General features: G+C 51.7%; 1 protein-coding gene across 10 annotated transcripts in view; it reads left to right on the top strand.

The window, feature by feature from the left end:
- The window catches only part of ARHGAP40 (Rho GTPase activating protein 40), a 34746-nt gene that overhangs the window by 13758 nt on the left and 6163 nt on the right, over positions 1 to 14825 (top strand). For 9 of the 10 annotated variants that reach the window (XM_045194972.2, XM_045194969.3, XM_045194968.3 and 6 more), the window contains exons 2-10: positions 4785 to 4987; positions 6751 to 6971; positions 7505 to 7580; positions 8152 to 8294; positions 9823 to 9988; positions 10543 to 10634; positions 11058 to 11135; positions 11500 to 11659; positions 13389 to 13471. In XM_045194972.2, the coding sequence (XP_045050907.2) occupies positions 4894 to 4987; positions 6751 to 6971; positions 7505 to 7580; positions 8152 to 8294; positions 9823 to 9988; positions 10543 to 10634; positions 11058 to 11135; positions 11500 to 11659; positions 13389 to 13471 (1113 nt within the window). In that variant the 5' untranslated portion in view covers positions 4785 to 4893. The remainder of the gene's footprint in view (positions 1 to 4784; positions 4988 to 6750; positions 6972 to 7504; positions 7581 to 8151; positions 8295 to 9822; positions 9989 to 10542; positions 10635 to 11057; positions 11136 to 11499; positions 11660 to 13388; positions 13472 to 14825) is intronic. The other variant, XM_045194966.3, reaches the window with a different exon arrangement.

The following is a 14825-nucleotide window of genomic DNA, read 5'->3' as shown; positions in this document are numbered from 1 at the left end:
TCACGGCTTAGCTGCCAAAGCAGTGCCACCGTTAATAACTTTTGTTTTGGTTTACTCGCTGCAGTGTTCAGATTGCCACGAAAACACACAGATGACAGTAATTTCCAAGCGACCGAGGAAACCGAGCTGTGCACCAGCATGAGGTGACAACAGACTCGCAGGAGGCGCGCTGACTAGCAGTTTTCCCAAAAAGCATAAATAGAGCGGAACAGCCAATTTTATAATTAACTGGGAATCGGTCTCCAGTCAAGCTTCTGCTCAGTGAGAACGGCCAAGCTGTTGCCCAGGGAGAGGCTGCGTGCCCTGCCTCTCCTTCTGGGCCCACACGGGCCTGAGGTTTCTTTGCTTTTCCACATTTGAGTGCGTTTCTGGATGTAGGCATTTGTAACTCGGAGTCAAGCTCAGTGTGTGGGCGGGACACTTGGGGGAAAAGGCACAAGCCAGGGCCTATGGGTAAGAAGCTGGCAGGACGGGCCTCATGCAAAATGAACATGGGCGCTCATTAAAAAATTATCGCAAATTTCAGCATGGTGACAGCAAAGCCCTAAACCAAGAAGGTGGTCCCTCTAAGCAAGACCACACAGATCCATGACGCTGGCCCCGGGCACATTATCCCACCTGCAGAGGGTATGGGAACATCTACGAACGAATGGGGCTTCAAGATGTGGGGAAAATACAGCCTCAGGGATTCCAGGGCACAGGACCGCACAGGATGGAGGCCAGGTATGCACCAGGAGCAAAATTAGCTTCCTGTCCTGGGCTGCAGAAACAAAAACAAACAGATACAGCCAACAGAACAATTTTTTTCAGAAGAAAATTTGGCAAGAAACCCTTTGGTTCAGCAATTCCACTCCTAGCACTCCCTCTTCCACGGGCACCTCTGTGCAGAAGAGCGAGGGAGTAAATACGAGGCTGCTTATCGCAGCGTCCCTTGTGATGCTGACAAGTGGAGACACCCAAGCATCGGTTGAAGGGGCTGCACTAAAAACCGTGCTCTACTCCTGGAGGAGGAGATTTCGAGCAAAATGCACCGTGTGGAAGACCCTTCTGTGATTCAGCTGCTCCTTGGTATTATCTAGGTCCCAGTTTTTAAGATTTCTTTTTTAATTGCCGTGTGCAGTATCCATCCTGTTCTAAGGCTGGGTGGACCCCCTTTGTGTGTGACTGCCAACTCCTCCAGGAGACCTATTTTTACCCAGGTCTAGAGCACGTTGTCGATGTCCCAGAATTCCCATGAGTCCTGAGCGTGTCCTTCCTCAGACCGATTCCTGTAGCTGGAGGAATGCACATAATGGTTGTTTTGTTTTGTTTTTTTAAGCAACAGCTCTGCTGATATGTAATTTATGTACCATGTAATGGACACATTTGAAGTGTACGGCCCCATAGCTTTTAGTGTATTCACAGAGTTGTGTAACCATCCTCACAATCAATCTGAGAGCATTTTCGTCACCCCCAAAGCAACGTGGGGTCCAGCAGCAGGCGCTCCACAATAGTTCTTAATCCAAACCGGCCCAGACCTGTTTGTGACCAGGATGGGGAGGGCTTCTGGCTGCTGCACAAAAGGAGGCAAGTGGCAAAGATGTTGGGAAGGGAGCCGCCACGCCCACCACCCCTGTGCTCTACTCGCTGGGGACTTCCTGACATCCCTTGCCCCTCCCCCTCCCCCTCCCAGGGCCCCTCCCTCGGTGCTGACGACCTCCCGCAATGGGCCTGGCTTTGGGAATGCTTTCCCTATCTCACCAAGTCTCAACTGAAGACTGTCTCTATCACTTGGTTAGAACGTTGTCCTGATACACCAAGGTTGTGGGTTCGATCCCCTGTCGAGGCACAGACAAAAATCAACCAATGAGTGCGTAAATAAGTGGAACAACAAAGCGATGTCTCTCTCTCTCTCTCTCTTTCTGTCTGTCTTTCTCTCTCTCTTTACATTCCTCTCTCTCTAAAATCAATTAAAAAAATAACTGTCTCTCGTGCAACAATCAGGGGCCAGATGTCCTGTAAAAGGGATGTGGTGGCCAGGATTGGGGAATCCCAGCCTTAAGAGGGGGCACAAATTAGGCAAAGACATGGAGGTCTGAGAGAGCCTGGAGAACCTGCACACTCGGAACTGGAAAACCAGTGCCCGTGGGGAAGTTGCAAGCGATGAGGCCCACAGGCTTCCATCAGTCTCACACTCCAGCTGGTTCTTGCTTACCTTGTTTGCTATGCTGGTAAGTGCATAAAAGTTCCTAACTGTCATAGGTTCTTCGTGGGTTTACTCTTGTTTCCCCCTTAGAGTGCTTTTTGGGGTTTTTTGTTTGTTTGTTTGTTCATTTAGAATGCTTCTTCATCCGAAAGGGCTATTGATAGCTTTGTCATTTTTGTTAGCCTTTACCCCATATTTGGTCCATCTTTTTTACTTTTAATTTGTGCCCTTTGCATTGTGTGTGCTTCTTCCCGGCTTTCCTGAGATATAATTGACCTATGCCATTGCGTATCTTTCAGGTGTTCAGTGTAATGATTTGCTTCACTTATGTATCGTGAGATGGTGACCACAAAAAGCTCAGTTAACATATCCATCATTTCACACAGTTACCATTTAGGATCTACTCTCTTAGCAAATTCAGGTAAAAATACAGTGTTTTAAGTGCAGTCACCGAGCTGTGCATTACACTGCCTGAAAACTATTCATTGTGTAACTGGAAGTCTGCATTTGTTGGCCAGCCTCTCCTCATTTCCTCTACCTCCCAGCGCCTGGCGACCACTACTCCACTTTCTGTTTCTACCAGTTTGGCTTTTTTAGATTCCATGTATAGGAGAGATCGTACAGTGTTTGTCTTGCTCTGTCTGACTTATTTCACTCAGCCTACGGCCTGCAAGGCCTGTCCATATTGTCACAAATGGCAAAATTTCCCTCTGTTTATAGCTGGAAAACATTCTGCGGGGCAGCTATACACCACATTTCCTTTATCCATTCATCCATGACGGAGATTCAGGATGCCTCTGTGTCCTGGCTATTGTAAATAATGCTGCAGGGAACACACGGGTGCAGATATGTCTCTAACATAGTGATTTTAAAAAAGAAGATTTTATTTACTTATATTTAGAGAGAGGGGGAGGGTGGGAGAAAAAGGGGGAGAAAAACGTCACTCGGTTGCCTCTTGTATGTGTCCCGACGGGGGATTGAACCCACAACCCAGGCATGTGCTCTGACCAGGAATCCGACCAGTGACCTTTGCTTCTCAGGATGATGCCCAACCAACTGAGCCCCAGCGGTCAGGGCCAAAACAGTGATTGTAATTCCTCCTCACGTATACCCAGAAGTGGAACTGCTGGGTCATATGGTAGCTCCGCTTTTCGTTTCTGAGGAACCCCCCGCACGCTGTTTTCCTCAGTGGCTGCACCTGTTCACACTCCTGCAAACAGTGCACAAGGGTTCCCTTTTCTCCACCTTCTCACCAGCTCTTGTTATCCGTTGTCTTTTTGATAACAGCCATTCTCATAAGATCATATAGGTTCCAGGCATGCAATTCTATAATACGTCATCTCTATGTTACACTGTGTGTTCATCACCCAAAGTCACGCCTCCTATGAATGACTTTTTAAAAAGCCAAACTGAATCTTTTCTTTACACAGAAATTCCAACCGCCTATGTTTATTGTGTTGTTTGCCTCTTACTTGTTTCGGGATGAAATACGGCACTTGGTCTGTAGTCTTGCCTGGGATCACTACTGAACTCAAATTCCTGTAGAATTTGCAGAATGCACTTCCCTAGTGGAAGAAATGGGCATGTATTGCTCTCTGATGACAGGGTGGTGTACGACCTGTCTCACTGACGTGTCCCAGGGCCCATGTGGGTTCCGGCTCCCAATCTGCCTTTTCTCAAGGATGCTGCACGGCAGCACAGAGACTTTATCCCAAGTTCATTTGAAGCCCCAGAATAGCACTTACCTGGGAGACCTGCATCGTCCATTCTGGGATTATCTGCACAAAGTGAAATCAAATAATCTGTGTAGAAGTTTGTGCACAAGAGGAGATGCAGGCATTCGGGGCTCTAGGTGCAAACCACACAGCTGAACTGGAGAGGCTGGGCCAGGGGCCTGGGAAACCCAGCTGTGATCGTCCCTCCCTGTCTCTCCCTGGCTGCAGAGGGTCCGCTCTCTGCTTCTCTTAGGAGACTGGCTGCTCTGGCCCCACCATGTTTGCATGGCTTTTCAGGTCACGTACCTGACACCGACCCCCTCGATCCCTTGGTTCAACAGCTTGAGAGGATCTGATTGACTGATGCGATGTGATCTGGTACTTCAGTCTGTTCCGATGTAGCTGGAGGAGAGTGGAAACGACGTGGGCACATGTTATAAACAGGACACCAGGGCAGTGGAAGTCAGATTCACAAAAAGGGGGTGTGGGTGGGGAGGGGATCACTGAAATGTTGGGTAAGGTTTCGGTGAGATGGATCAGGAGCTGCACTGTAATTTCCTCACGTGCCCTGGGGTTTGATTCCTTCTGATCAGCGTTTACTGCACGTGGGTCCAAGGCTGTTTGCTCTGCCCGAGGAGGTGGAGAAAAGCAGAGCTATTCTGCAGCATCACGTGTTTCCATGTGATTCTGAGGGGGCGAAGGGTAAAGTGGCCAACGTGCCAAGACTAGCTGTGTGGCTGTCACGCCTGAGAAGTATGCTCGGGGTGCTCGCCCAGCTCCCAGAAGCCCCAGGCAGATTTCTGGAGAAGCACAAAGCCTCGGGACACACCCCACTTGAGCAGAGCTTTGCCTGACTTTTCTCCTCCCTTCCCGGCCTGCTGCAGCTCTGGCCCCACATCAGGCCCAACGAATCAGCCTCCGCAGAAGAACCCCCCGCGAGCACACCCAGCCGAATGCTCCCACTCCCGTCCGTCCTCTGCAGAGAGCTTGTCCATGGATGGCTTTTGGATGGAGGTGGAGCGGATCCAACAGCGGGATGAGCTGAGAGAAGAGGAGGGCAGCGGGGGCGAAGGTCGGCCACAAGAGGGTGAGGAGCCCTGGCGGGGGCTGCTGAATGGAAAGGAGGCCCTCGTTGCAGGGGGGCAGGGTGGAACATGTGCAAGGTCCAGACAAAAGTCAGAACACAAAAGGGCTGTATCTCTCTCTTGGACTGTTGCAGTATCCTCTTCCTGGTCTCCCCGCTCGACCTTTGCTCCCCACCATCATACATTAGATTATGTCCCTCCTTGGATTAGGTTACTCAGCCATAATTATTTCTTGCCAGGCACTATTTTAGGCACTGGGCGTATATTTGAGTGGAATTTTAAGTCCTGTGCTCAATATCCCCAAGTGTCTCCCCCCTCTCTGTGTATCTATTATCTATTACTGCATAACAAATGTAGCCAGTTCAAGTAAATATTATTATTATTATTATTCTCACAGTTCAAGGGGTTGCAGGGCTCAGCTAGGCAGTTTTTGTTCTGGGACTCTTGCAATTACAGTGAAATGGCAGCTGGGACCTAAGTCATCTCAAAGGCTTTCTCGATTCTGTGTCTGCTGGTGGATGTGACCACCAGCTGGGCTTCATCTGGGACTGTCACCTGGAATGCCTACTCTTTGCCTCTCTGTGTGGTCTGGGCTTCCTCCCAGCAAGGCAACTGGGTCCCAAGAACAGCAGGAGAGCGAGAGACAGAGAGAGAGAACCAGGCAGAAGCTGGCTTGCCATTTACGGCCTGGCTTTGGAAGAAAGGTAGATCACTTCTGCTACATCCTATTTCTCTATGTCCAGCCCATACTCCAGGGGAGGGGAATTACACTCTGTCTCTTAATAGGGTGAGTGTCAAAGAGTCTGGGGACGTGTAAAACCAGCATATCACAGCTTACAAGGCTCTTATGAAATTGGCCCAGACCCCTCTGCTTCAGGCCCTCCCACCCTGCCTTTCTGCCTCTGCACTTCCGCCACTCCGCTCAGGCCTCCTGGCTTCTTGGACCAGGAAAGCACACTCCTGCCTCGCTGCTCCCTCTGCTTGGGGCGCTCTTCCCCCAGGGATCTGCGTGGCTTGTTGTCTCCAATCAGGACTGTGCTCAACGGTCACCTCCTTGGGGACCTTGACTTTCCTAAGTAAAGCAGCATCCCACCCCTCACCCTCTAGCCCCTTCCTGCGCTTTATTTATCATTAGAGCGCTATCCCCACTGGACAGCACACAGAGCACTTACTCGTGCACTTGTTTGTCTGTGTCCCCAGTAAAATGGAAGCTATGCGAGGTCAGGGACATTGCCCGTCACTGTCTCCCCTCAGTGCCTAGGACAGAGCCAAGTGCATTTTCGTGCTCCATCCTACTTGCTCAGTGAATGAGGAAATGAAAGGGCTACGGCAGAGAAACCTTGCTTTGGCATCTAAATCAGTCGTGCTGGTCTATGGTGTTCAAAACGTGGGAGACTCGGATTGCGTAGGGCCCATGCTCTCCACGGCTGGGCCCACGTGACCCTGTGGTGGTCCCTGTTGGATTCGGGAGGGGCAGGAAGTTCATTGCTACATTCCAGAATCAGAACATACAGGCTCCCTCCCTCAGCCTGCTGCTTCCAAGAGAATATGATTTTACAGGTTTATTCCAGATGCTGGTTAATACCATCCCTGCCCCTCAAATTCTCAGATGTTTTGTTAGGTCTTGTCCCCAGTGAAGAGTGTGGTTGCTGTTAGGGGGTCTCATCCGCAGGTATGGGATGTCTCTTGCTCCCATGTCAGCGCCTGTGGCTGAGCATGCAGCTGCGTGTGTTCATTTGGGCGGTCTCCTTCCTTCTATTGGCAGAAGGAGAAGCTGAATCCCAGTGGCTGCAGGACACAGGCCTGTCGGACCTCCTGGGTGGCCTGGGCTTAGACGGTCATCACCAGGGGCTCCTGTCTACCCTCACGCAGACCCAGGTGGCTGCCGTGTGCCGCCGGCTGGACATCTACACCCGCTCGGCCCGCAGACGCCACAAGGCACCCATCCGAGATGTCAGGGACATCTTCGGGGGCTTCAGTTCAGGGGTAAGTCAGTGGCTTACGGGTGACTGCAGGCCCTGTCTGCCCGGGCCCATGGTAGTGCCACCGCATCTTAAGTGGAACAGCAGCTCTGCCGCCAGGCTGTGTTGGCGTGTGCTGGCATGCCGCTGTGCCCCCGTGTCGCATGTAGGTCTGTCTGCTGTGTATGCCAGTGTGTTTGCCCGTGTGCCCTCGGTTGGGCCCGAGGGCTTAGGTTCTCCCTCTGTGGGACTACTATCAGTACAATTAGAATGCTCATCATTGTCCTTTATAAACCCTGCTGACACTTTGAAGCTGACAGGCTCTGAGCATTTGATGCTTCCTTGGAATACTTTGAAGCGACACAACACAGAATTAATACGAGAGGCATTGAAGGCAGACAGACCTGGGCCCAGTGCCCAATCCCCCACTTGGCAGCTGCGGGATCCTGGGCAAGAGCTCTGGGCTTCAGTGGCTCCATCTGTGAAGACGGGGTCGTGAATGGCTTCTGTTTCCCTGGGTTGAGAGGTAGAACTAACTGGAAATTGTAATTTGTTTAGGAAATACCTTCAGAGAATGGGGATTCAGGGATGAAATGGACCCAGCTCAGTTCTGGGACACCTAGGTCTCCTCCAGGTAGGTGGACTTGGTTTTCCAGGCCCTGGGAACCCCCCAGGCTGTACAGAGGAGCTGCTACCTTGGGGCATTTTCCTCTGCCTGCTGGTTGCTTGCCTTCCCTGTTTGAGGGCAGTAGGACAGAACCCCGAGGGACAAGGTGGGCCCTTGAGTGGGGTTTTCCCATTAGACCCATGAACCTCTCTCTGCCTGGAAAATTACTTCCTGGGCAATGAACCTTAGCTTGGAAACTACTTCCTGGGGCAATAGGATTTAGCTAGGAAACTACTTCCTGGGTCTTTGGGGGTCAATGGGATTTAGCTAGAAAACTACTTCCTAGGGCAATGGATCTGATCCCTAACGGTATTGATTTGAGCTTGAGCCTGGGAAATCACTTCTTGGGGTAAAGGACCTGAGCCCTCAGCTTGATAACCTGCTTCCTGGGGTCACAATCTCAGTGCTTTAATCTTACACCATCTTTACGTGGCCTGAACAAGGGCACAAGCCTGAGAATTTGCTCCTTGGGGTTCTGGGCGGGAGGAGGTAGGGAGGCAGCCGGTGCTGACCGCCCCTCTGTTCTGTTTCCTGGCAGCGGCGGAGCCCGAGGGGCCGCAGGCCGGGAGGGAGGAAGCCTTCCACGTGGACTCCGCCTACTCGGAGCAGGCCGCGCTGCTCCTGCAGAGGGGCAGGCAGCCCCTGGGAGGCGCCTGTGCCTGGAGCAAGGGCGCCCTGCCGGTGAGGGCGCTGCGGGGCTGGTGGCCAGGCCCGGGTTGACCGTGACTCCCTACCCCTTAGGAAGTTTGCCGGAACCTCTACTCCAGCGTGAAAGTACTTTCATTCACGCAAATAGAAGTTTTCTTTTTCTTTTGAAATAATTTTAGAGTCACAAGAAATTGCAAAAATAGCTGAGTTCCCATGTACTAGTCACCTAGTTTCTCCAGAGACACTATCTTGTGTAACCACAGTACAGCAAGTAAAGTTTGTAAAGAATGACTTTCTATTTCTACAGCATCAGGGATAATTCGTGCTCAGCATTACCTTCTACCCTTGGCGGTTTGATTTCCTCATTAAACTATGAATGATAATAGTTAATAATGCTGAAGATACTGCATAGTAACCTTTTACCATAGACCAGGCATTATACCAAGTACTATACATACGTAATTTAATTTATTCTGTTATGTTGGCAGTAACTGTGTAAATACTTAAAAAATAGTAATAGTTATAATAATTGAGGACTCACTATGTGTCAGGCACCGTGTTTTATACAATTTGTCAAATTGAATCTCCCCCTCCAAAACCCTGTGAAGTGGATACTGTTATTAGCCCCACTTTATAGGTAATAAAAATGACACACACAAAGGTAAAATTATTTACCCAAATTAGGTAAATTTGGTATTTACCCAAATGTAGGTAAAGTCAGGATGTGAACCCAGAAAGTTTGCCTCCATGGCCCAGACAGCAAGCACTGGGCTGTGCGATAGCCGTGACATTATTACCTACGGCCGCAGCGCGCTCCCTCCCCTCTCTGGGCACTTGAATGGACCTGGGGCATAAGCCAGTCGAGGGCTCCAGACAAACAAAACACCTCTGCCCTCTGCGCCTGGCTCTTGCCGTGTTTTCTCCTTTTCTCTGATGGCAGCAGGAACGAGGCCTGAGGCGGCCTGCAGGCCCCCACTCTTGCCTCTAGATGGCGAGGTCGAGCATCATTTATTTTTCAACTAATGTTCTATCAGAGCAAGAAAGAGGAGCATTGGAGTGCGTGGAGGTGGGGGTGTAGGGGGTGGGGGTCGGCGGGAATGGGGCGGTGGCACAGCCAAGGATGGGGACAGATGGGGTGAGGGAAGGCGACCAAGGTCCAGAAGAGAAGCAATAATAAGAAGCCCACGGGGATGATCCCTCTCTCCCTGCCCCTCAGACTGGAATGCAGGCAGTAAGAACAGCTTCCCATTACTGGGGCCTCGCTATGTGCTTGGCTCCCTTTATACCCCTTAGCCCACTTTCCCTCACAAAAACTGAGGTAAGCAGTATTTTATAACTACACATGGGGAAGTACAGGCTCAGAAGGAGGCCCAGTCAGAGGTGGAGCTTGGACTTGAACTTGGGGTGGAATCCTGAGCCCCTGCTCTCATCCACTCTGCTCTCCCTCCTCTGAACGGCCTAAGGGTGAGAGGGGTGGGATGGGCGAAGGAGTGGGGTGAGGGGCGGAGCCTCAACACACTTACCCACCCCCTGGCTTGATAGTCTCTACCTCCCTCCCCAGAAGTTTAGGATCCCCAAAGGCAGGCTTGGCCTGACGAAGGTTGGAGACCTGTGCTCTCAGGACATGCAGAAGATCTCCACTCTGGCCCTCATCGAGCTGACTGCGCTCTGTGACGTCCTTGGCGTGGACCTGAAGAGGAGCAAGGCGGGCAAGCCGAAGGCAGCAGGTCAGCAGTCCAGCACCTCGGGAACCCTGTGGCCGGAGTCCTGGCTTTCTCATCAAGGGGGCTGCATGGGGAGCCCCAGACCCAGACGTGCTAGGCTGCTCTATTTCCTTCCGTGACGTGTATTTTTTCCTGCATATAAAAACAATCCCTGCTCACTGTAGGAAACCTGGGAAATAGAGTCAAATCCAAAAAGGAAAAATACAATTCAGATATAAGCACTATTAACGTTTAGTGTATCATTTTCTTCTCACTCCCCATGCCAGACTGTTGTTACATTTGGTACCCAGCACGCTCTGGGGCAGCAGCCCATTTTCTTCCAACACTTCTTTATCCAGCTGAGACTTTCTGCTCTGACGCACTGAACGTTTTCATTATTGCCAAGGCCCCGTGTTCTGCTTGAGAGCAGTTGGAGCTCAGCCACTCTCCAGAGAGCTCAGTCCTCACGCAGGGACAGGGGTCTGACTCTAGTCACCCAGCAGGAGACCTTGCAGGTGGGAGCCCAGGTGTCATTGCAGGTAGTGAAATGACCCTTCTGCTCTCTGGTCTTCCTGCAGAAACTCGCCTGTTTGGCGTGCCCCTCGAGGCCCTGCTAGAAGCTGACCGCAAAGCCCTCCCCAGCACCCAGGTGCCGCTGGTACTTCAAGCTGTAAGTTGTCTCCGGATTGGGCTCATTTAGCTGGTGAGAGGCTGGCTCTGGGAACCACTGATGGCTAGCCTGTGGGATGAAGGTGTGGACTTTAGAATCAGGAGACCTGGGTTCAAATTCTGCCTCTAACCCATTCTAGCTGAGAGACTTGAGGCGAATTTTTGAACCCCTATGAGCCTGCCTTCCAGTATGTGTGAAGTGTGGTTATGATAATGGTATTCTCTTATTAAAGACTGAGTGAGAAAAATGCATATTAAAAAAAAAAAAAGCTCTCAGAACAATGGCTGGCTCATGGAAGGGGCCAGGAAAGCTGTTTTTCTTCTCCCGGCTCTTTCCTCTTCCTCGTGTTCATGGGAGACACACACTGGTTTGAGTCTCACTTTTCAGTGGTTTGGTTTAAACATTGGGTCCTTTGTCCCACAGCTGCTGTCCTGTTTGGAGAAGAGAGGGCTGGACACGGAAGGCATTCTCAGGGTTCCTGGATCCCAGACCAGGGTCAAGGTAATGGTTTGGCTGCCCCAGCTCACCAAGGCTGCCTCTCCCAGCATCCTCACGTGTGAGTTAACCCCCGAGAGAATCCAGGTCGCGGTCTGCCAGTGTCCTGGCTTCGGTCTCTGTTTGGGGCGTGGAATTCAGAGGGTTTGAAAGGATAGAGGTGGCACAGTATAGCACAGGAGCCAGACTGCCCACAAATGTTGAGTGACTGATACACATGAGGCTGTTCAATCCTCATGAAAACCCTATGAGGTGAGTGCTGTTATTGTCCCCACTTTGCAGATGGGGAAACTGAGGCCCAGAGAGGTGGTAGAGCAACTTTTCCTGGAGCCTTGGGCCAACTTCTCATTAGTGCCCCTCCTTCCTTCAGGGGCTGGAACAAAAGCTGGAGAGAGATTTCTACTCTGGCCTGTTTAGCTGGGACGAGGTTCGCCACAATGATGCATCCGATCTGCTCAAAAGGTTTATCCGGGAGCTTCCGGCACCTCTGCTCACTGCTGAGTACCTCCCGGCCTTCACTGTGGTGCCCAGTGAGTGTCCCCAGCCCTTGGCAGCTGGGAGAAGGGCTTCGATGGCCTGGGCTAGAGAGGGAAAGCTGCGGAAAGATGGGACTACCTGTCCCCTGTGATTTCAAGCATATGTGCGTGTGAGTACATGTGTGCATATATGTGCATGTGCACAATGTGCTGGTGTGTGTGTGTGTGTGGTGTGTGCATGTATGTGTGTGAGTGTGTGCGGTGTGACGTGGAGAGGAGGAGGTAAGCTATTGCATACCACGGTCCTTATTAGTTCTCACATGGACCAGATTTCTTCCCTTCATGATGTCCATGGCGTCCAGGTTATCAGGCTTGTCTGTGGGCATCCGTGGGCACACCTGTGTGTGCATGTCTGTGTGTGTGCGCGTCTGCAGGTCAGCCCGTATTGCACGGGTCCCTCTCTATATTCTGCGTACCTACGTTCAATCCGTAGAGTGCAAACCGCCACTTCTATTTTTCCCAAAAGAAAGCCACCCACCTGAGATCCCCCTTGCGATCTTGAGGGAAGCTCAGGTGTGTGCATGCTCGCTCTCTCTCTCTCTCTCTCTCTCTCTCTCTGATTCTCCAAAACACTGCAGGCTCAGGCAGTCTCATTCCCACCCCATGCAAGAGGCCAGGGACCCTGAGAAATCCTCTGCAGCCATTGCTCCCCCTATAGATTAGGTCAAATCAGATCAGGTCCCTCCTTGGCCACACCCCCCCTGCAACCCACTTGTAATAAAGGAACCAGGGCCCTCCTCCTCACTCAGCCTTGCTCTGCCCCATCTCCTCTTGGTCCCCCTCCATCCCCACCCTCTGGCTTTGATCTGCCCCTTTGACTTTCTCCTCAGGGCCTCTGTACTTGCTGTTCTCTCTGTCTCAAACCCTTCCCCCCACAAACCCCCCATCCCTTGGCTGCCTCAGGCCCTCCCTGACCGGTCATGCTGCCCACCCAGGCAGCACTAACACTATGTTATTTTCTCCTTGGTGTGAGTCAGCATCTGAAGATGCTTTGTTACTTCTTTGCTTGTCTATTGTCTGTCTTCTCCCCTGAAACAAGCTCCATGGGTCTGTGACTTGTTTGTTTCCTTCACTGCTATGTCCCAGGTCCCTGGATTGGAGCTTGGCATCTAATAGGTTCTTGACGGTATTTTCCGAGTGAATGAATGAATGAATGAATGCCCCAGGATCTGAGGGATAAAGCCCTGGGTGCTTGGACTCTGTGTTCCCTTACACAACTGACCTCCAGGCTCCAGCCGATGGGCCTGGTCAGGGTCTGGTGAACTCCTCTGAATTCTGTACCTACCACCTCCTCTACTCCCTGGAGACCCTGACTGCAGGTGTGGGGCAGCCTGTGCTTCGAAACCCTCAAAACACAAAGGGTTTCATAAAGCCAGGTGAGATACCCATCTCCCCTCCTACGGGGGATTGCCAGCCCATTGCATTTCTGACCCTGGGAAGTACCGCCCAGCGTGCATGTCAGGGCGTGTGTGTACACGTATGTGTGTGTGGGCATGCACACGTGGGTGCACTTTCTATTCACACAGTATAGAGAGTGAGCCTCACAACCAGCACTGGTTGGGGCTCTGTCTGAGCTGACACAAACCCAGGAACCATTTCCCAGCCTCATAAAGGAGGGTTTCCTGGAATCTCCCCTCCCCAAGGACGGGCCTCCAGACTGAGGGTGGGAGCGTCTATGAGCCTCTCTGGGAGACCTGAGACCCAGTCCGCCCTCTTCCCCCAGACATCCCCGACCTGAGGCAGCGCCTGCAGGCCCTCCACCTGCTCATCCTCATCCTCCCAGAAGCCAACAGGAACGCCCTGAAGGTGAGAGTTCCCTCCAGCTGCCTCCACTCTGTTGTCTCAGCTCACAGCCACAGCAATGGCTGCACATGTGCCCGCCCATCCATCCATCCATCCATCCATCCATCCATCCATCCATGCATCCATTCAACAACTCTGCCAGGTGCCGGGGTGCTGGGGTGCCGTGATGGCCAAGTCTTTCCTGAGACTTTTCCCTAAAGAAAGCAGATGAGCCCTGAAAGGCTGCAATGCTCACTAGAGTGTGCACTGCCCGGCGTCACAGGGAGGAGGCTCAGTGTCCAAATAAGATGGGTAAACACTGAGTTAGTGAAGAAGGCTGGGGTCATCCTTTCCTACAAAACTTGATATGCTGAGGCTTTGTGAGCCCCCAAGTGGAACTGGAGTGCGTAGCAGTTTCCAGAGTCAGTCGTCCCAGGGCCTCTTTTGTTAGAGAAAGCTCTGCGTGACACCCGTGTTCCGCAGGGCACCAGTTTGGGAAAATGCTCTCTTGGGGAACTCCCACTGCTTTGTGGGAGTGGGTGCTCAGGACTGGGGACTGGGGCTGGGGTGCAGCCTTGGCTTAGCTCCAGCGCCCTCCTGGCCGACCTTGGGTCAAACCCAAGACGCACCACTAGGGTGAGGTGGTGAGGAGGCCCCAGGTCTACAGAACCTTTGTCTGATGTGGACACAGGAGGCCCTGAGGCAGTATTTATAACCAGATGGAGCTGGACTTCAGTGTTGTTGAGGAGACAGCTTCTTTGAATTTTTGTTTCCTTTTCAGTAAACCGAAGATAACAGCATCTCTGTGCTTGTTTGGAGGAATACAAGAGCTAATACACAAGGAATCACATAGCCTAGAAAGTGTGGGACTTAGCAAATGTCCAATATAGGCCCACTATTCCTCCCTCCCTCCCTTCCACCCTTTTTTCCTTTCTCCCATCCTCATCTACCACCCATCCATCCACCCATCTTTCCATCCTTCCATCCCTCCCTAATTCTGTTCACCGTTACTGGCTGGTGGCCTTGGGCACACTCTCCAAGCCAGGTTCCTTCTCTGTATAGTGAGCACAAATGGAAGAACCTACCTTATGGAGTTGTGAGAATTAAACGATATGAGGAATGCATGCAACGGGCTAACTAAGGGGCAGGGACACAAAGAATACTTGACAAGTGGCAGCTGCTACTATCTCCCCACTTCCCTCCCATGGTCTCTGCTCCCCTACTTTTTCCCTTGCATTTTGGGCATATTCAGACTCCCCAGATCCAGAAAAAGGGCTTGGGCTCGCTAGGAAAAAACCCACTTCCTAGAGAGGTGGCTCTTCTCTGCCTAGAAGTTCAACTCTGACCCGGAAGTCTCGCTCATTAACCTCTAAGGAGC

The sequence above is a fragment of the Desmodus rotundus genome, chromosome 6, assembly GCF_022682495.2.
Source record: "Desmodus rotundus isolate HL8 chromosome 6, HLdesRot8A.1, whole genome shotgun sequence".
Classification (NCBI taxonomy): Eukaryota; Metazoa; Chordata; class Mammalia; order Chiroptera; family Phyllostomidae; genus Desmodus; species Desmodus rotundus.
This window is presented reverse-complemented; position numbering and strand designations above follow the sequence as displayed.